The 21851-nt window shown below is 35.5% G+C and overlaps 2 protein-coding genes across 4 annotated transcripts; one reads left to right on the plus strand and one right to left on the minus strand.

Annotated features, from left to right (window-relative positions):
- The first annotated feature begins 89 nt into the window (after positions 1 to 89).
- On the plus strand, positions 90 to 16146 carry LOC109039599 (UV-stimulated scaffold protein A). The gene is given in 15 exon segments (XM_072296064.1): positions 90 to 504; positions 1925 to 2035; positions 2655 to 2874; positions 3557 to 3677; positions 4381 to 4641; positions 5429 to 5554; positions 5997 to 6316; positions 6730 to 6950; positions 7451 to 7643; positions 8291 to 8312; positions 8315 to 8436; positions 9309 to 9454; positions 10195 to 10378; positions 11588 to 11651; positions 15683 to 16146. Coding segments are annotated over 13 exon segments (2088 nt in total). The 5' UTR covers positions 90 to 379; the 3' UTR covers positions 10295 to 10378; positions 11588 to 11651; positions 15683 to 16146.
- Ldh (Lactate dehydrogenase) lies at positions 12076 to 19651 on the minus strand. 3 transcript variants are annotated; one of them, XM_019055159.2, is made up of 8 exons: positions 19456 to 19651; positions 16832 to 17039; positions 16386 to 16503; positions 15705 to 15878; positions 15244 to 15417; positions 14774 to 14891; positions 13561 to 13684; positions 12076 to 13053 (listed from the first exon to the last, which is right to left on the minus strand). In XM_019055159.2, the coding sequence occupies exons 2-8, from the start codon at positions 16859 to 16861 to the stop codon at positions 12889 to 12891; spliced, it is 903 nt and encodes a 300-aa protein (XP_018910704.2). In that variant the 5' UTR covers positions 16862 to 17039; positions 19456 to 19651; the 3' UTR covers positions 12076 to 12888. The 3 variants fall into 3 exon arrangements, with proteins under 3 accessions (XP_018910704.2, XP_018910706.2, XP_018910705.2); XM_019055161.2 differs by having other exon boundaries at positions 16832 to 17036; positions 19456 to 19621; XM_019055160.2 differs by having other exon boundaries at positions 19343 to 19621.
- Positions 19652 to 21851: the final 2200 nt, after the last annotated feature.

Here is a 21851-nt window from a genome sequence, read left to right on the forward strand (position 1 = left end):
CTCAATGCTCATTGATGCACGGGCTGAAGTGAAAAAATTCCCATGCTGCAATGTTTACTCACGATAAACACAACAACAACAACAACGTCAAGATAAGGTTATGGTGGTGGAGTCCGAGGCAAGTTCTAAATTAATTTTCGAGTTTTCAGATTGTTTGAACGCAGTATTTTATTTTTTCAAACAGTTCAGGTGACAGTTATTAATCATTTATCATCCATGCTCCTGTCGGATATGGGTGTCGTAGAATTTAAGGACTTCGGTAACTAGTTACGCACCCTTGGTCAAGTGCTTTGATGAATCATGATGCAATTGTGAGTACGTACTCATTTAGTTCCTTTCCTTCTCTCTCAGCGGTCCCATTCCAGTTCATTTCTTCGAGATGGCCTCTACTGCAGCAGATCCTGAAGTGCTGTTTGAACTAGAGAATCTTGTCGAAGATCTCACGCACTCCGGTCAGAAAACCTTGGATGCATCTAAACTGAAAAGACTCAAGTCAATCTGCAAGTAAGTTCTTCCTTTAGAACCAGGTAACGAATTATCTGAAGTAGTTATCCAATTTTTTTTATACCAAGCCCCGTTTCTGTAATGTAGCTCTTAACCCATCCGCCTTATATGATGAGTATACTCGTCAGCGGGCGCCCATGGTAGGATACTATCTCAGCTGACGACTTAATTCGCGTTAATTGTTGGCAATGCGAGGTTTGAGATACCACCTATAGAAAAAGCGAAAAAACGCTGTCAAAAAAATCGCACAGCAATGCGGACAGATGCCGAGAATTAACTCGTCAACTGAGATATGTCCTGCGCACGCCCTGACGAGTATACTCGTCAAATGAGACGAATGGGTTAACAAGTGCAAGAACTTTTGTAAGAGCCATTGCTGGATCCCGTAAATTTTCCGAAGGAAGTGATAGTAGGTATCATGATATTATTTGAAGCTGTAATTCATGTTGGAGTTGTCATACAATTTCTGTACCACCTGAATTTTCACCTGACTTCTCAAATTTTTAAAAACTCGCTTCATGAATGGCAAGTCTGTGAGACTTTTCTTCATTTTTACTAAACTTGCATTAACGGTCTGCTCAACATATTGGTTCATCTTTATCCTCCAACTTTCATAGACAAATTGACAAGCTGGAATTCTTGTTTCTGATTGGCTTTTTTAATGGATGGCTTTATTTTGATGGTTGTGTAATTGTGTTTATGAAGGTCTGAGTAGAATAATCAGACAATACAATCATCTAAAAGAATGGGCCAATTGCACAAAATCGTGTTTTGATGCTTGATTCTTGTAGATTAGCTAACATTAATAAGATCTGTCCAAACTGAAACTTTCTACATTCACTATTAACCGAGATATCGCCCTTTGAAAAGTCGGGATTTTGACGTCATCCACCGCAGCAGTGACACCCTTGGTTTCTTCCCCTTTTGTTCGATCAATGATGGAGGAAATGCAATGAAAAACCTCACAGACATTAAATATAAACGAACTCAAGAAACAGACGGATTCGCGCTTCGAGGATCTTCTTATCAGGAGATAATGCACTCGACGCGAAGAGATTTGGCGGTCAGTCAGTTCACCACAGTTTGTTAATGTTTTATGTCGTTTAAGTTTTGCGTTGCGTCTCCTGCATCATTGATCGAAGAGAAGAGGAAGAAACCAAGCGTGTCACTGCCGCGGTAGATGACGTCAAAAACCTGACTTTTCAAAGTGCGATATCTCTGTTAATATTAACCGTGGAAAGTTGCAGTTTGGACGGATCTTATTATTGTCAGTTAATTTACAAGAATCAAGCATCAAAAACAATTTTGTGATCAGCGCAACTGGCCCATTAACTATCAGGGATGTGGATTCTCATTTTTAGACTGTCACCCATCGTTGAATTACTCTCTAATTTTTCTGTTTTTCCTTTTGACTTTTTAGACAGTCTTCTTCTTACATTGAAAGGATGTACACACTTGTCATGGACTTCATGAAAAAAGATCATGCAGAAATTCGATTCAGCGCTTTTCAGATCTGTGATGAATTTTTCAGGTGAGATGAACTGTCTCATACTACATTACCTCTTTTAACTTCCTCTACCATAAGTAAATCCAAAGGGGATGAGACGTATGAAAATTCATCTTGTAAGTTCTCATCAATTGGGATGTTTTAAATTGGTTTTATACCTGATATCTTGGGCCTGCTATATGTAGTCAGGAAACATTGTACAGTGTGTTCCAGATTTAATTAGCAGGAGCTCAGGGGACAGTTCTTAAGGTCAAAATGAGTATTTTTTCCTGAAAACATGGGTCATTTTGATGACCTTCTATTTTGCTCTGAACATACAAATTGCTAAACAATTTAAAATCTTGTTGATTTCACCACATGTTGTAAAAAACATGCCATTTTCACCTTGATGTTGCAATAAACATGCAAATCTTATGCTGCTGTTCCCATTGTGAAAACTCGTTCTTGGACTTTTCATTTTTGCCTGCAATTGATGGCAACCATGGATCACATAGTTGAAAAGTTTTTGTATCCTTGGTTCTGAGGAACTTGCCGCACCCTGGTGAAACAGAGTACCTCTTGTTCCTATCGTGTCACTGCTATTTTATTTTATAAGTATCTGTGCCTCGTAAGTAGATAATAAGACTTCATATTGATTTTTCAGGAGATCTCACCTTTTTCGTGAGCTCATCATTGCAGATTTACAGCAAATTTTCGAATTGACAGCAGAGATCAATGCTAAAAATCGAATGCCACCACCCAGAAAAGTAGCAGAAAACCTGAAGAAAATGGCTTTGAAAACTGTGAAGGAATGGAATTCAGTCTATGGACCTGCATATAAAAGGCTTTCTTTAGGACTCCAATATCTACAAAAATGTGCAAAGGTAAGAATTTTTCTTTTTTATTTGCTGGACTTGTGCCCTTTTATCCAACGATCCTCCAATTTCATGTCCCATGTTTTCCTCAATTTTCAGTAATATTTTCAACTTTTTAAGTTGTAACAATTTGGAAGCTGTTTTCAGAATTACACAAAATGTGGGTACTTAGTGTTTAATTTGCAGTCATTCTTAGTCATTCATTTGCCCTCTGTAAACAGTCTATTAGTCCAAGGAAGTTGAAGAAGTTACATCCATCCTAGATGTCAGTAGAAGATCATTGATTTTACAAAAAAATTATAAGTTTTCATCATTACAATTAGAAAATTGTTTGTAAAGGACTGATGCCTATCAAGATTTAAGCTCTTTAATCATCAAGCAAATTCTTGAAAGAAATATCAACTTTTGTCTTGTTTTATAGACTGGTTTAACCGTCTCTCATTAATGTAAGAAGAGATTAGCCAAGGTGTCATGTGTTTTCACTGATTTATTTATTTAATAAATGTGCTAAAGCTTTTCGGCTTTATTAAATAAATAAATCAGTGAAAACACATAACACCTTGGCTAATCTCTTCTTACATTAATCATATTTCAAGTGGTGTTACTAATCATAATGAATGGTCTCTCATTAAAACCCTGACTTTTTTCAAGTATCGTCTCATGTAACTAACTATTTTTCCCCATTTTCCAGATTAATTTTGAGCGCTTAGAACGAGAGGAATCGTTAACTCGTGATTTAAATAGACAGATTGAAAGGAGGAAACGAATGGAAATAGAGGCCAAATTAATTAAACTACATGCTGAAATTTCAGGTACCAGATCTGCTATCCACGTATTTGGGTCAACAAATTTTCCTTTGGTCTTCTTGATTCTTAATTTGTGTAAAATTTCTGCTTAAATTTTGTATGTAAAATTGGGCAAACTTTAATCATTCCCTCCAAACTTTCATTAGCTTAATAGGTAAAATTTCATTCAAAATCTTGTAAAAATGGGTTCATTATCAGGCTCTTCAAATCAACTGAAAACATTTGAGTATATTGACTTTGTAAGTCATGATTGTAGCATCGCAAAAAGAGGATACTGTAACAACTCCATCTTCGTAATGAAGTTGATTCTCCTTCAATTGGATGTACTCAAATTATAAGTATGTTATTTTACAAAATGTGATACAACTTCTTCAGAACTTCCAAGCGCAGAAGAATTTGCCAAGTGGTTTGGTAGCTTTGCCTATTGATAGTTGCAATCATAACTCTTGGCAACCAAAAACGATATCATTTTGCAGGTTGCAAGATTTTCCTTCCTTGCACTTGAGCAAAGATTTTAGATTTTCATCAGTTGTTAATGAGAACAATTGTATTCAACTTTGTCATTTACAAAGAAAAAACACTGCCTTTTTTTTATAAAAAAGATAAAAGAAGAGTTTGTTAAATATTTCAGAGGTCTCATTTACATTTGAAAAGTGATAGAATATTCCTGCACTTTTTGACATTTATTTTGACTTGGGGATGATTTCAGAGAATGAAACAGAAATCAGGATGGCAGTCAATGCATTGGAAGCTTGTATGGGTATATTAGTTCCCAGATTAAATGATTTTTCGCTTGATGATGAAGACGGGTCTTTCTCTACTGAAAAGCCATCTACATCTGCAGAAAGTACATCCTCAAGTAAAGTTGCAGTTGAAGAAGAAAACTTTGCCATTGAAGATGAGGCAAACCTAGAGTATCGTGAGAGAGGAATGAGCTCAAAGTATGCCATAGAAATCTGTCTAAATGAAGGTAAGTTTTGTTCCTATTTATACATTCTGAATTAAATTAACTGAAGTGTACTGATGTATCAGCAAGCAACAGGCCGTAGAATTATTTGGGTGGAGGGTGAAGGGGGAGTTGTTTCACTTAGCTGTGATCAAAGGCTTGTCTGACTGTCATTTTTAGGTCCACAGCAACCCAAGTAGTACAGGTTTCAATAAATTTTAATCACACATAGCCTGTTTCCGATAACTTTCCTTTTTCACTGTATGCGCAGGGTGCGGATTACTGTATCCCGTGCATACAGCCGAAAAGGAAAAGTCATCTGAAATGGGCTCTGACAAAATAATTGCTGCATCGCAGTGTTGTCAATGTTGTCTTTTCACTGATTTAAGGAACTTCTAATATTAAAATTGACTCCAATAAAATTGAAATAAGTTGCAATTTTTTTTTATTTCAAATTGCTTAGGCACCTTACACATGTAGCATATTTTATTGATCATTTTATATCGGCATTTACCAGCTCAATGATGCAAAAGTAATCCAGCTTCATGGTTATGATCGCAAAATGTTTTCTATATTCTCATTGCATTGTTCTACTTGTAAATACCTCCTCTTCATAGCCAGACTGCTGAATACTCAAAACTCCCCATCTCAAAAGAAGGGTTACTTGCAGCTACCGATTTTTCTAAGGAATCTGTATACCAGATCTCCAAAATGTCATTAACTTGTTTTTGCCGAGCATGTTTGCCAGGTCCCTTTTTGATCTGGGGCACTGATATTTTCATTCTTTTGATATCGTTTTTCAACTTCACAGGTCCTGTTATTCATGAAAGCTCAGAAAATAAAGCAGTTCTGGAAAATGCTGTAGATCAGCATAAACTTCTAAGTAATAAATTTACATCAATGTTGAAGTCATGGGAAAGAACTCTATCCAAGATTGGTAAGTAGGAGTTCAAAATTGCCTAACATTTTAAAATTCAGATAATCGTTGAACAAGGATCATACCAAATTAAGTAAAATGAGAATTGCTACACTTAAAAAAACTAAAACTTCCCTTACTTATTTCTTTATCTGTAAGTCATTTTGGAGTCTTTACCGCCCTTCCTTCTCAGTGATGATAGCGCTTAAGTTTCCTTTCAATTCTTATCTAATCTAAAAATAAGGTGACTGTGTTTAATCCACAGTACAATAATTAATTACCATCTGTCTTAGTCACTACCTTTTTATGTATTGTTGTAAGAAATAGAGACTCATTTGGCACTGTTTTTTTCGCATTAATTTGTAAAAATCTAATCAATTAGTGCATGTGTGTTTTGTGCATTTCTGTGTCATCAATGCCTTTTTGAAATCCCTTTATTTTTCTTCAATATGATTTCTAATAGGTAAAAAAGAGGATTTAGAAAAAGTGGTTGATTTAAAAAAAAAAGTTGAACAAGTGGTACAGAAATTCAAAACATTGAAAATCATTAAAATGCGTGGAGAGGATGAAGTCTCGACAGATTCTGAACTGGAGGACGTTCCAATCGATGAAACTGTAGTTCTGGCAGCTGAAGATCCCAACAAAGAGGCCAACATAAAGGATCCAAAACTCAGTGAAGCTGCTTCAACCAATGATAAAACATGTGAGACTGCTAGTCAAAAAGGAGTTGTGGCAAAAGACAGCAATGCTTGGAGTATACTATCTACAGAGGAAAAAGCAGAAGTAAGTTCTTAAAAGAATATGTCAAGTAAATTGTGAGCAAACTGAAAACTCATTTAAAATTGTCTCTTTTCAATTTTTTGTTGCATACCTGTAGACCAAAGAAAATTATATTCCAGGAACAACCAATTTTATCTACTTCTAGGCCTTTATTTTATTTGAGGCTCTCTGTACGGAAAATGAAGATAAAAGTCGTCCTTTTGATATGTAATATCTTGTGTCTGAATTCATGAAGCTGTAAAGTTCTATTTTTTTTTTAAAGAAAGTTGCCGACTGTAACTGTGTAGCTCTCTAAATTTGAATATTCAACCAAAGTAGTCTCATAAAACTCTTTATGAGACATTTATTATCTACTTCATTCTATCATTTTATAGCATTTTATGAGTAATGAAATAATATCCTCTTCCCTCTTTAAGGATCCTACCAGTGCACAAGCAGCGCTACATAGTCTGAAGAAAACTCCAAAGAAATCCAAAAAACCCAAAGCCGAAGAATCAAAATCCTCATCGGAGGAATGCAGTCCAACTAAGCTCTCTGAAAGAAAGAAAAAACTTCTCGCTTTAGCTCCAAAAGTGCCGTTCGATATCGATCTCTACCATTGGGAAGAAAATGATGTTAAAGCTCCAACTTTGATAGGGTAAGTATTTTAACCGTCAAACGTCCTCTCAGATGCGATACTATCTTTTCATTTGAAATGTTAGAGCGCGTTCTTCTCACATGGGGAGGTCTCAAAAAGTCCCACCTACACCTGCTTGGAGTATGGCCAATAGTTTCGTATTTGACCTCTATTTTCTCAGTTTTACTAATGGACCCTGAAAGTTTCAAAAAGAAACTTTGGCAAAAAGTGTAGCTTGCCGAAGTAGCGAAATTACACTTTCCTATTCCGAACCTTGCAATAGTGTTGTGGTCTAGAGTGCTTAGCTTCAGAGGTCTAGAGTTTGAATTACAATACATTACATTACTTTACAGTTATAGTGTCCCAAAAGACTTTGTACATAGTCATGATATCAGCTGGATTTTCAATTTCAAAGTATGAACAAGTAAACCTATAGTTAAGCATTTTGCTGTTTTTAGTAACCTTTAACAATTTACATAGTGATATTTCAATTATTAATATTATGGTTTAATTTATTCCAGCAATGGCTCTGAAGGGCATCGATTTTGGTCATCTGTATCAGCAGAAGACATGCAAGAAATTCCTGTGCCAGATGGTGCTGCCAGTTTGCGAACTAGAGTAATTGAGTTTAGCGGTAAATTCGAGCCTGTTAAGTGGGAGTGTCGAGCTCCAATGCCAAACGGTCAATTATGTCCTCGCAAAGACAGAGTCAAGGTACATAGTTGGATTCTAAATAACTTATTTTTATCAGCCGCAAAAATGACAAAGTTTTTTTCAGGGATCTCTAATATTTTTAGGTAAATACTATTTGTGAATTTGGTCGTAGCCCATGTTTTAAAATGATGATTTTTTACCTTATTGACAAGATATTTTTTATCTAATAATATGCCAAAAAATGCATTATTTTATCCACTTGTATAATATCTAAATCTAGTTTTATGTATTAACCTAGTATTAAACTAGGCATTAACCTAGTATCTGTTTCTGGATTTTAAGGCTAGTCCTGTCTCTCTTACTGAATGATGATGCCTGGCAGGGAACAAGATGACCTTTAAACAATTGTTTGACAACGGTTTGAAACAGAGGTTCACATTATTTATAGTTGACTGGTCAGTTTTCTTAAAGCTCTCCTCATAGTAAATCACTCCAATGTCGTTGTATTGAATTTTAGTTTTCAATGCTTATTGTTTTGGACAAAATTTAATGTTTGCCGATAAGGATTAGCAGGAAGCAAAATTTCTCAGACTATTTGAGCATACGTTGGTGGATTTTCCTGAACAGTCGTAAATGTGCATTGGTTCTAGGCACTGTCCATAATGCATTGCAAAGTCATTTATTAGAATATTTATTTTTTTCAACAGTGTCCTTTTCATGGAAAAATTGTGGAAGAGACAAAACTGGTCAGGTCACCAACATAGAGGAAAAGATGAAACTACAAGAACAACATGAAAAAGAACAGCAGGAACGTCCAGACTGGCAGGATCCAGTTCTGCTTGCTGAGTTGAAGGTAATGTTTAGATCATGGTAACACCAATGATTTAAATTTTTAATGTAATTGAGGAATTACAGGCCATCAATATCGGGGGATTACCTCAATGAACTACATTGCCAAAGCGGAAGTGCCTTCTTTTACTCAGTTGATTTTCTGAATTTTGAATTTATCTAATTTTGGTAAATGGTCAAAATTGCAAATAAAAAAGTTTGATGATGAATAGATACATTTTTCAGTATTGGTAACTCCCCTAATTTCTTCTACAGGGATATTCGAATTTTCGTCCCATTGCTACATATATTTTAAAAAAATGATATGGCTATTAACTGCCAATGTGCAAGTGAAAATTGTAAACAAAAACTCTAGTTTATGTTCGCCTTGAAAACTCAATTGCTGGATGCAAAGTTTTTGTTTATCTTTGACACTTTCGGATGTTTGAATGATATGATTTTACCTAAATTTGTATGACAGAGAGTATAAAAATTCTAGACTAGAAAAGACATTCTTTCATTTTGCAGTTGTCAGGGCTTAGAGGAGGTGAAATCAAATTGATGTGTCTTCAGTTTCAACTTTTTGACCTCAAAGGCGTCTCGAGAAGACCAGTGAAACATTTCTTAATGTTAATGGCGGAAAATGGAGACTTAAATTCAATTCAGAAAGTAATTATATTGTCCCCTTTCAAGAGCTTACTGTTTCTTTTTAACGTTCAATAAACTTTTTCTCATACTTAATGTTTGTATTTATAAATTTAACATAAGTAAACAGTATTTCATGATCAGAAGAGGAGTCTTTGAATGTGTCTAATTTTTCCTTTGATTTTCCACGCCCTCAGCAATTGTATGTAAACCATCACTTTTATTAACCGGAAGTTGATATTTTATTCACAGAAACAAACAGGTGTTGACTTAAAAATGCCAGAAAGGACCAAAAATGGTCGCCTCAAAAGGAAAACCAAGAAACATCCAGGATTAACAGATTTAAAGCAACATGAAAAAACATCATTTAATAGACTATCCAAAAAAGTGTTCAAGAAGTGAGTACACAGCTATTTTTTTCTATTTTTCGTGAAGAATTACTTTGCTTTTTAAAATTTTACTAGCAGCTGCATCTGCTTCTTTAATTCATGACTGCAATTTTATAGCATAGAATTGTGTCACAGTGTTGGAGCACCATCGTCGATGCGGTTCAGTGATCGGTAAGAGGCTCCTAACAAAGAGGGTTTCCAAAACTGTGCCCATCTCAAGCCTTCCAGATAGAATCTGAAATACGTATCAAATAACATCTTATGGCACCCAGATTTTTAAAAAAATTTCAGCTTGAGGTACATGGGATAGGACCTTTGCATGTCAAAATGAGATCGGCAGCTCACTATTTTAATGATGCATATGAGCTATAATATCCGTATAACACAGACTTACTTGAAGCAAGATATGTAGGTGCAGGCAAAGGATAGTGATTCGCTGTTACCAAATTGCAGGCTCGAAAAATCGCCTCATCTGTGTAATTGAGCCATTAATTTCAATTTTGAAAACGCATCTTGCGTTTTTTAAAGTAATAAAAATCATAGAAAGGGCACAAATGAAATATTCTTATAAATTTATTTTTGATGTATCAAACTTAAAAACTCATCAAAGTTAACATTTTGGCTGACAAAATTATGTATGTACACTGTAATTTTTAATCATTTTTGAAAGTCCGGAAATCTGAACAGCAATTTCATTAACAGACACTTCAAAGCCAGACGCTTAATTAAAAAATGTTTCGTTTTCTAAGGTCAACGATGATGAGGGTTGCCAGAGCATTGGATCGTGCAGATCAAAGACGATATCGTGACAAATATGGGGATCAATTCAATTACATGTATGATAGATAATGTGTAAATTTGGTCCCAAAACTGCTACACTGTGATACATTTTAGGAGAAGAAACTTGCTGCTGGAACATATAGGAGCCATCAGGTGAGAAATTTTGAGATCAACAATGAAGGAGAATCATCAACTAGATACCCGTAATGTTGAATCCTAGCTTCTTTTTAAATAATGAGTGACAAAATTCTTCCAAAATTAAAGCTCTGTATTTTTTTCTCAGAAATTATTAAAGGCAGAACAGCTTGAAAGGTATGGTTTAAACAACTAACCTTAGCCAACTTTATTTTTTAATTTTTTGAGCTCTTATCATTTGGAAAATAAAATTGAAATCTGCGATCAGTTATTATTTACCCTCTTTTTTCCACAATTGAAATAAAGAAAATAAAAATTTTGGTAAATTTTTGTCAGGTGCTACTAGTGTGCTATATCAATGTGCATTTGTCTCTCTCTGTTCAAGTCTCTATTATTCTCTCATTGCTTGCACAGAATTCAACACTTACATCATTTTTATAGATGTTCAACTTTCTTATCTCCATATCAGTGAAGAAGGAACATTACTTTCTGAAGATTTCTTTGATAGTTTGGTCTCGCCTCCCAGATTTTGTGTGATGTCATGAAACATTCAGAAACGCTGGTGCTTAATTCTCCCAGATCTTTTACAATATGTAACCTGCAGATTCTGTGTTGTGCCTTTTCATTTTAATCGGGCTTATTTTATTTGTTGTAAATATGTCAGTTTTGTGCATTAATTTCAAGCCTGACTACAACTTTTTGTTTGACCCTAAATATTTCTCTCATTTTGCTCCCTTTGAAGTAGTTCAATTCTTATGATTTAATTATCTCTCAAAGAATACTCTCAAGCTTTTTAGTAAAATATTGTTGGTGAAACTGTAAACGTGAATCTCGTTTTACGACACTGCAGATTTCCTGCAGTATTCTCCTTGAGAAAAATATTCTGTGGAAATGTAGAGCAACAGTGTTGTTTGGTCCAATTTTGATTTTCATTGGGAGCAGAGATTTTGCAACACCATAAACAAGATTTGCGATTTCATTGTTTCACCATCGATACACTTTTTGAGCATGAAAGATTTTGACTGCTGAAGCATCATCTTACAAATATATTATACCAGAATGCTTTTTTGCGTGTTAGCAGCAAAATTCAACAGTTAATAGATAAAGCAAGGCGTTCTTCTGAGCTTCCTCACTCAAAAAGTAGCTTCTAACTCTTTCTGAGCTTTAGCATAAAGGAAGATACCTCATTCATCTTTAGGATCGTAATTTTCAAATCTCTTGTTGCAGGTTGAAAGAAGAAATATACAAAAAGGCTGGAGGTCTGCAGATTTTTCATCTCATCATTCGGCAAGTATGTGTGTTTGAATAATTGCTGACCCCCAGAATTGTTAAATTATTTTCTTTTTTAAGTGACTTTGAGAAATTGTTTTTTAAGGTCGTGCCTTTCATTTCAGAGTTCTAGATTCTAAGAATGATCATGAAGAAGCTTTTCTCCCTCCTCTTCTTTTTTTTCAATGTCCAATTATTTAGATTAGTTTGTGAGGTGGGGCTACATACAGTAGAAATCAGATATTACGAAAAATAACAACTTATTGGTCATTTTGGTCAGCCCTCTCAGCCCTCGGTTGAAATCTCATTGATTCCATATTTATGCATTGGTTATAATGACAATCGGACATTACGACCAAATTAAAGTAGCCCCCAGAAAGTCATTCTATCCAATTTCCACTGTATTTAGCTGTTGAATCAAAGAATTAAACAGTATATTTATAGAATACTTATCAGCATAAAATAATTTAATAAAGTGAAAAAAGAAAAAAGAAAAAGTTATACATAATTGGGAGTAATACACATTACACAAGCATTGTGCACTTTGAAAACATAGCACGTAGCTAAGAAAACGAAAAATAAAGACACATAAAATCATACATATATTTTTAACAATACTGTTTTTTTCCTTTTCTTGCCTAAGAGTTTTGTACCCTAGAATCTCTTCTGAGTGCGTCTTTAATTATGCTGAAGTCTTTTCTTTCTAAAACTTTTCTGTATCGATCCAGTAAATCGACAACTGTGATTGAGAAAATACATTATAAAAAGTGTTGTTATGGGTTTAAGTAATTGTTAACTAAACAAGAGAAATCCTGAATGGAAGAATATTACTTCCCTGTCGAAGGAAGTTTTATTCACCCATTTTGCACAAGATAATTATACGTATTGGGAGCTCTATGAAGTTAAAATGTATTTGATGTACGTACTTTCATTTTGAAAGTTGCTTTCTGATTTCTCCTCATTTTATAATAGGAACATCATTTTGAGATCAAACTTTCAATAGTTGGAGACATTTTCTGCATGATTATGTCTTGTATTCAAATCTATCTCAAGTCTCTAAATGCTTTTAAGCACTCTCTCAACATACCTAGGTGAATTTCTTTAACGCACATCAAGATTTGCGTATCGGCCATCTTAGTTAATACAGAAACAGTTCCTTGTTAGTGAAAATAGTTTCACGCTTGTTGTTAATTCCTCATTCTTAGTCAGTGACACAAACAAGCTTTGATTTTTAAGTACTGAGATTTTACATAATGCCTTCAAAATTTAAGATCAGCTTGAATGCCATGCATTAATTTAGCAGATTTCTGCAATTTCTCTTGTTCTTCTTTTGTAAGAATTTGTTTAACGATGCTTGTAATGCCGTTCTCTCCAATAACGCAAGGTACTGATAAAAAGACTTCCTCATCCACACCATGTAGACCCTGTTGAAACAAAATTTAGTATAATTAGTCAGCTATTTGACAGATTTGGTTGTTAAGGATTAAATCATTTGTAGTATTTGATCTGAGTTGAACCCATTGACTCACGATTTATTTTGACCGTGCCGCATCAAGAATCAGTTTTTAACTATGCCAAGACCAGTAACTTCGAACACTTAGAAATTATCCACACCTCTCTTTTCGAGGTTTTCAATCAGAATCCCTAGCATTTATGATATTTTCCTGAGAAATGTGAATATATCTTGATAAAGTGATGAAATTAATGCAGCTACTACTCTATTGAAACTTAGCTTTTTGATGCGTCAAAAAAAAATCCAAGATAAAAGCCAATCAAAAAAATTGTTTCATCAATTTTTACAAGAAATTTTCATTAATTCTAGAAGACAGGCTAACATTAAACTCATAAAGAGGAGCCTAAATTTCAAGTATTCCATGATCGCATTTATCAAAAGAAAATTGAGTCAATGTTTGATAGTATATATTGCTTACCTGAACCAAAGTAGAAAGTGCATGTAAGGTGTTGAGATTCTTGGTGATCGCGGAGACGATCATTGAAACGCTTAAACCAATAGCCCACGATGTGTATCCTTTTAATTTTATCACTTCATATGCGCTGAAACATTTTCAAACAAAAATGGTTCAACTTTTAATTGAATCGCAATCCTACATAATCTCAACTCTTTCCTCTAAGTATCAACAGTGAAACTGTAAAAATATGTAGTTCGTTTGCTGTGTTCCAAAATCTTCACTCCCGTTTTATTTCATTAAAGGAGAAGGAACGCTAATGTTTGAAATTTTCATAGAATATTCTCTATGCAGAGAGGAAAAATGAGGAAAGTTTAAAAAATTCCGCTGTGTTTGTTTGTAGTTGAAAAATTAGTTACGACAGAAAGTCTGCAGCGTCACAAACCAAGATAAACGTTATTGTCGTCTCACCATCTATCTGTACTCTTATTAAATTTAGCTTCAACAACACTGATACTTTTATTATAAATGAAGAAGATACATTGGACTTCCTGAAATGCTTTGTAAAGGAATTGTGTGATTTTTCTCGACCACATTTTCTAGTGATTTAAGTACTGTCACCTTTAAATATGTAGTTTTTTGGACTTCAGGGTCTCCGTGCACGTGATAGAACTTAGTCACACTCAAAATTCTGGATATTTTTCCTATATAAAGTTATGCTACAACATAATTAAAATTTCCTCACTGCAAAATGTGCATCAAAAAAGTCAAAGCAAACAATTTGGTCTTGAATTGAAGGTTTATCATAAATGACAGTCTGTGTTTCAAAAGATTGGAAATTGAGTTAGACGTGGCATTTTGCTCTTAACATCAAGGACTCGATGCATAACAGGTTAAGTGCCACCAACACTGAAGTGGGGCGTATAATGTCTGAAAGATAGCATTAGGGGCAATTTCCTTGGCAATTGCAGAATTAAAAATGTGAATGTCTCGAAACCAATTTGTTTGCTTTCTACCCATTATTGATGGCAAGTTGTCAATTTTCTTTCTTAAAAACGTCAACTGTCAAGTTGCAAGTCCATTGTGAACTTGGAGTGTATGGCATCAACGAATAATATTCTGCCTCATATTTCAAGTAGGAAAAATATTCATCAATGTGCATTTAGAAGAAATTAAAGTTGTATCCGTGTGGCAAAATTCTATCCAGGAAACGAGAATTTAAAAATCCATGTCTTACCTATCAACAACTTGCTTGTGGAGTGACGCCCATTTTTCTTTGTCATTGTCTTTCCCAAAGTCAGGATTCAAATCCATGAGTCTGACTCCTGCGACATTCACACTTGACCAAACAGGAACTGCAGAAAATAAACGAAGAATCAATCAAAGAATCAAATGAAACATCATATCTATTTAAAAAAGATGTCGTTTACAATTTTTCATCAAAAATTATCTACTTTAAATTTTAAAACACCTACAAAATCAATGAGCCATGAAAACTTTGCACGGAACTATGTAAAAAAAATACTGAATGCAAGATCAATATATTGCACTGGGTGCAGGGCACTGTTTCGATAGCTTTGGTAACTGCTTTAATACCAAGAAGCGGCATCAACTTATAGTGAACAGCAAGTGAAAGTAAAAAATCATGTGGTAAACACTATCAGGGCACTAAAAGTAGGAACAATGTTAGATGATATCTCTACTTACTGCTTGTATCTCCATGTTCTCCGACAATCCAACCATGGCAACTTCTAGCAGCGACGTTGAGTTTCTGAGATATTAAGAATCGGAATCTTGCCGAATCAAGATTTGTGCCAGAGCCAATTACTCGGTTTCGGGGAAGACCACTGATTTTCCAAGCAACGTATGTCAGAATGTCAACTTCAAACAATCAAAAAGACAAATACTGAATGAGAATCTACAAAATTTGTGGTAGAGAAGGGTTTTTAAATGGGAATGCCAGTTCAAAAAATGGGAAAGGCTAAGAACTTTCTGGCCCCCTGAAATTATTTAATTTAAGTATCCTCTAATCTTCTTTCTTCTTTCAAATTTTACATAAGGATAGAATTCTCCAACGATTCACAAAACTTGGTATTGAAGAATGTTTTCTTTTGTTATTATTCTGTTTTGAAATTTTTGTTCACAGATTAGACATAGCTGATGGTTACCTGGATTGCTGACAATGATCAGAATGGTATTTGGGCTGTATTTGACAAGTTGCGGAATGATGCTCTTAAAAATGTCAGTGTTGCGCTGTACCAGATCCAATCGAGTCTCACCCTCCTTTTGACGAGCTCCAGCGGTGACGATGCATACTCTTGAGTTAGCCGTCACGGAATAATCTAGAATTTAAGGTACAATTAAAGTCAATTATATTTTCACTCATTTTTTTAAATGCATTTAAGGCATACAATCTTTACAATTTTTAATAAGAATATGTCATCATATATGTAATTAAAAAATTGGTTGACAAAACTGTTCACGATCTCTCCTAAGTTCCTGTGCAAGAGATAGCTAATTTAGTCCAATTATAGAATATTTTCACAGCATTTTATTTAAGTTTGTATTTTTGAATTTTGTTTATTAAAGCATTGCATCTTTCAAGCGAAATACTTCTTCTCATTTTCTCTAACAGTAATGCCCGACTATCCAACTTTTTGTAACAAGGGCCTGCATTGGATATCGAAAAAGTGGGATAATCAAAGCCACCAAAAAAAGACTGAAAAAATGCAATTTCAGGAAGAGGGGAATAGGAGTGTTGAAATCGTTTATAATTTTTTTTCTCTGAAATTTTTTACTCTTCCTCTCATTTATGCATGATTAAATTTCGATCAGACATAATTATATACCTGTACTAGCTTGTATCTTTGGACTTTTCACAAAAACGGAGCCGTGTTGGAGGTCCATCATTTCTCCTTGAAGTTTCTGCTCATTTGAATCAATTAAAGCAATGTCATGGGAAACAGACTGAAACATAGTCAAGATAAATTTTATAGTCACAGGATCCTCTTGAAATTTTACACATAAAAAATCTAACGGTAAAAATCATTTTTAGATTATTTAACTTCTTTAGCTTTCAATGATCACCAACTTATTTTAAAGATTTCTAGAGATCCATACTTTTTGAGAGCTTATTAACTATCTATGATAGGTGTCTTAATGAAGTTATCGTTTTGAAATGGTGATTAGGAATGACCAGTATTGACTAGTTGTATACTTTTAAATTTAGAGGCAAGTAATCTTTGCTAGAAATTTTAAAATCATGTAATAGATCTTGAGGGAGGGTGAAATTTACCTGCGTGAGGATGGTAAAGGCACAGGCCATGCCGACCTGACCTACACCAACAATTGTGACTTTGTTGCCTGAAGACTCAGCTTGTGCCGCAACATGCTTAAAAAGAGCACCTTGTGTTTCTCGGGCAATTCCATTCTCTGAGCATCCATTGCCCAAGTTAAGCCCGGAACTCCGTTGGTAGTCATTTCTCCGGTGGGTTATTGGACTTCTGAAAACAAATCACCTATTATCAGTTTTCATCAGTGGGTCCCTTCATAGAGGAAGAAAAGGAGGTGTTTGCATCTTGAGGATTGTGTACCCACCCTGTGACTTAGGTCGGTACAACCTGGTCAGCAAAATCCGGAATTTGAAGTACGAAAAATGGACCACAACATCCGATTTTTTTGCTTAAATCAACTTATGATAAAATTTCAAACACTTGGTGTAAAATGCATTTGTTCCATAAAATACACCATTTCCAAGAAAATCAATGATAGAAGTCACCGTATGGACCTATGTTATCAAAAAAAGTCTAAGATGCCCTAAATGGAAACACTTCCTTTTTTTTCTCTATGAGGTTCATTAGTTGATAGCTCCGTGGTGAGGCAGAGTCGTCTTCAGAAGAGAGAAAAATTTCTTTTATCTTTCTATTTTAAGAACTTCTCTTAAGCCCCTAAGTTTATTTTTTCAATCACAATTTTATCAGCGACATTGGAACAAGCTGTCGTCCAAAACAAGAGCAGTACATCTCCATTCCAGGTTTCACATATTCTTTCAGACAAAATGCACCATTGAAAAGAAAAATTCCATCACCATCATACTTTACTTCTCCAGTTTGAGTTCCTAATGGTATGGCAGGGTTTTTATAAAAATATAATGGATGAAAGATTGTTAGACTGCATCTTGTAGACTAGAATGTAGCGTAAGAAAAAAATTAAATGACTCTAGAATGGAGTTTTGCCCTCTTGTTATGGATGGCAGCACTGTGACAAATCTCAATAGTGCAACAAATTGCAAAAAGTTTTCAATCTGAAGGCCCTGAAAACCCAAAATAAATCGGAGATGATCGTGTTTTAACTTTTTCTCTAAGATCGAAACCACAGGAACCAACAAACTCTTTTGAAAGGCACAGCAGACCTCATTTATTTTTTGTAAACATTATAGACCACAGACTTTGGGTAAGAGAAGATTTTGGTCGCAAATTCCTTGGTATGTTTGTACAACTTACATTATGCTGACACTAATTGAGGTCTCCACTCTCTCAATCTACTGATTAAAAATCGTTGACACATGAGAATAGTGCAATTCATGATAATGAAATGAATGCCTGCAAAGTAAGCATTATGAAACTTTTACGACTTAAATTTTGTTAAAAAAAATCTCTTCCTTGGATTTGTTAGAGGCATTGAGAAAATGTGTCAATAGCTTGAATTGTTTGTATGAGGCGGTGTAGTAAAAGGAAAGTAAGGTATGTAAAAACATACCTAGCTTTTTTTCCATTAATTAGGGAGATAAAAATGCATCGTATCTCTTATCTTGTAATTTTTTTTTAGAAACTAGTCTGCCTTGTGAGAGTGTTTATTGTAGTTGATAGGGGAACAAATTAAACACGAAATAAACTGATAATCTTAGAGAAATTGATACTTTTATAAATCTTCAGTAGTGAGATATTTAAAGGAAGAAACATTTAAGTTGGAGGAATGTTGATGACATAAATACAGTTTACTTTTTTAGCACTGTAATAAGCGATTTCAACAAGCCTCTAACATCAGGAGGAAAATTGAAAAGAAAAAATATAAATAAAAGGAAGGGAAAAAATGTCATTTCTGAATAATAAATCTCAGAATGTGTATCAGCTACATAATCCTCTTGAGGAAAAATTCAATCGGATGTCTTAAATTATTCCAGATAGTTTTTATGGAAAATTAGGAGCACTATGAAAAGAATGAAGATCAGTGGCTATCAAGTTTTCCTTTTGAACATGAGTGCACAGGATTCCTGATTATTGTTGAAGCGGGAATGTTTTTACCCCATATAATGCCAATGTAGTCAATTACAGAGCATTGCCTCCTCCCCAAAATGGAAAAAAATGAAAGTATTGTTGTTGATATGTGTAGGTTGATTGGTCTTATTCCGCCTTGCAGATAAACAGCCACTTACAAAACGGTAGGAAAAGTGAAAATAAAATTAAAAAAAAATAGGAAAAATAAAATAAAATGTTAATGAAGAAATAGGAGAATAAATAAAATAAAAGTAGAAAAATTAATTTTTGAAAAAATAAAAAATAAGGAACAAAAATTGTTTACCAAAAAAGGAAGAAATGAGGTTTTTTTAAACAAATAAGGAAAAACAATTTTTTAAAACAAAAAAAATTTTTTATCAAAAAAAGAATAAAATAAGTTTAAAAATTTCAAACAGTAGAAAAAGAACTGAAAAAAGAAATAAAGAGATAGTTATGATCGGGATGAGGTTAAAAGCACCAGCACGATTTAAAAAAAAAAAATTAAAATAAAAGACTCCAAGTTCAGATACCAATGGATGAAAATCAGTTCGTCAGCGCCTGAGGAGCGTCACACACCAAAACTCCCCCCAAAAAGACTCCCGAAAAAATAACTAATTTTCCTTAAAAAATCCGCAACACTTACACACTTCACTGGAGGAACCGCAACAACAACAACAACGGTGGGAAATGGGAACAGCTGGTCCGAAAAGGCGGACGATGACTCTACCAGTTGAATGAACGGCGACGGCGAGCGAGCGGGGTTCGTGACGATGAGAGCAGACGACTGCAGCGGCGAAACTGACGACGAGCCGCGCGGCGCGACGGACAGGGAGCAGGATGAACGAACGAAAGTGATCGCGGCTCTTACATCACGTTGAGATATCCCGGATCCCTCTTTCAAGGTGACCCCGGACCCCCGACGGGGGTTAACCGACGCCGCCACCGCCGCTGCTGCTGCCCAAATCCGATGGGGTTGTTCCGCGCAGTGGTCGCATTCGGAAAAAATCAATATCAAACTTGTTGATTTTGCCACGTTTTGTGGTTAGGAGATGGTGATGTAATGTAAGGGAGCGACGGGTCATCGTCACCAAAAGCCTCAGGGTTGCGAAAATCAGCGGCGATTTAGAAAAGTCAAGGATTTCAAGGCTGTTCCGCGCAGTGGTCGCATTCGAAAAAAAATCAATATCAAACTTGTTGATTTTGCCACGTTTTGTGGTTAGGAGATGGTGATGTAATGTAAGGGAGCGACGGGTCATCGTCACCAAAAGCCTCAGGGTTGCGAAAATCAGGGGCGATTTAGAAAAGTCAAGGATTTCAAGGCTGTTCCGCGCAGTGGTCGCATTCGGAAAAAATCAATATCAAACTTGTTGATTTTGCCACGTTTTGTGGTTAGGAGATGGTGATGTAATGTAAGGGAGCGACGGGTCATCATCATCGAAAGCCCTAGGGTTGCGAAAATCAGGGACGATTCAGAAAAGTCAGAGATTTCGGGTTTTTTTTTTGTTAAGTAATCCTGAAATTTAGAGAATTTGTTTCGTTTTGAGAGAGGACTCATTATATGCCAAGTTCGCTCCACCTCCCCTCCCCCCCAAAAAAAGGAAAAATGAGTCGAATCCCTCTTTTTAAAGATGGGGGAGTAGTCAGAAATTTTGCCGAAATTCGTCAGAAACTTGTTTCAGGAAATTCAAGAATTCTTGGGAATTTTGAAGAAAATTTTGATTCTTGATCCGTGCATGTGCAGCGTTGTGTGTTTCGCCCTCATTTAAGCGATTAGGCAAAAACAGATCCCATGCGTCGGAAAATGTTCACTGCATTTTTGCGAGACTTCAACCCCGAACTATCAATGTACACGCCAACATACCAGCGTCGTTACCAAAGTGAGGACTCGGGCTATTTCTCACGATCGCTTTTCTCCATAAATATTCAAGATAGTTTGGCAAATTCATTTTTTTTTTCTTTCTGTTTTTAATTGATTGAAGTCGTGCCTGAACACGATTAATATAACTTTGCAAGATTTTTTTTTTTTTTTTTTTTTTTTTTGGGGGGGGGGTTTGCTCACTAATCTCCATGTAAACCTGATCACTACGAACATGACAAACTGAAACCTGATTGCAACCACGGCTGTAAACCTGATTGCCGATGATCGTGAAAAAGATTCCCGCGCGCGGGGATGTAAATTTGAAAATGCGCATGGCGGACTACGCAAATTACGCGTTGTAAAGTATATTACATTTTCTAATGCGCATAGAGAAAAAAAAGGAGGTGTTTGCATTTCGGGCATCTTGGAATTTTTTGATGACTTCATGACGTAGGTGGGTACAGCGACGTTTAGCTAAATATGAAAAACTGACCATAATGTCCGATTTTTTCACTTAAATCAACTCATTATATAATTTCAAGCACTTTTTATAGAATGACTTTTTTCCTTAAATAACACCATTTCCAAGAAAATCGACAAGGATAAAAACGTCGCTGTACCCACCTACGTCATCACGTCATCAAAAAATTCCAAGATGCCCGAAATGCAAACACCTCCTTTTTTTTCTCTATGTCTAATGCGCTCAAAGTGATTTTCGTGCTTGCAAGACCACTCATTGTCAGTTACCTGTATCTCTTGTATGCAAGAGACCCATTGCCCCGCGATAGTTCTGTGGTGCTGCGGCAGCACCGCGCGGCACGGTTACCTTACCTCCCACGGACGCACGCACGTCCGCACAGCGTCGCGCGAGCCGTCCTGCACGTTCCAAATGGGTTCCTTTCTGAGCCCAATCCAAGAATGCAGCAACCGGTTCAAAAACCAAGCCCGCGGGTTCCCGCTCAAGACCACGCATTGGTGGTCCCGCAAGCTCTGTACTAAACAAGGGTGAGGTGTCAAGATCTTCGACGGTACTCTGCGCTCTGACCATCCAACGCCTAAAACCCATCTGTGCCGTCTTTTCCCCGTCGAAAAAACGTAACTTTGCTCGATGGTTACAAAATTTACGAGTAATTTAAATTGAAAGTAATTTAAAACTTTTTAAAAAAGCATACGACTTTAAA

Source organism: Bemisia tabaci, chromosome 2, assembly GCF_918797505.1.
Source record: "Bemisia tabaci chromosome 2, PGI_BMITA_v3".
NCBI lineage: Eukaryota > Metazoa > Arthropoda > Insecta > Hemiptera > Aleyrodidae > Bemisia > Bemisia tabaci.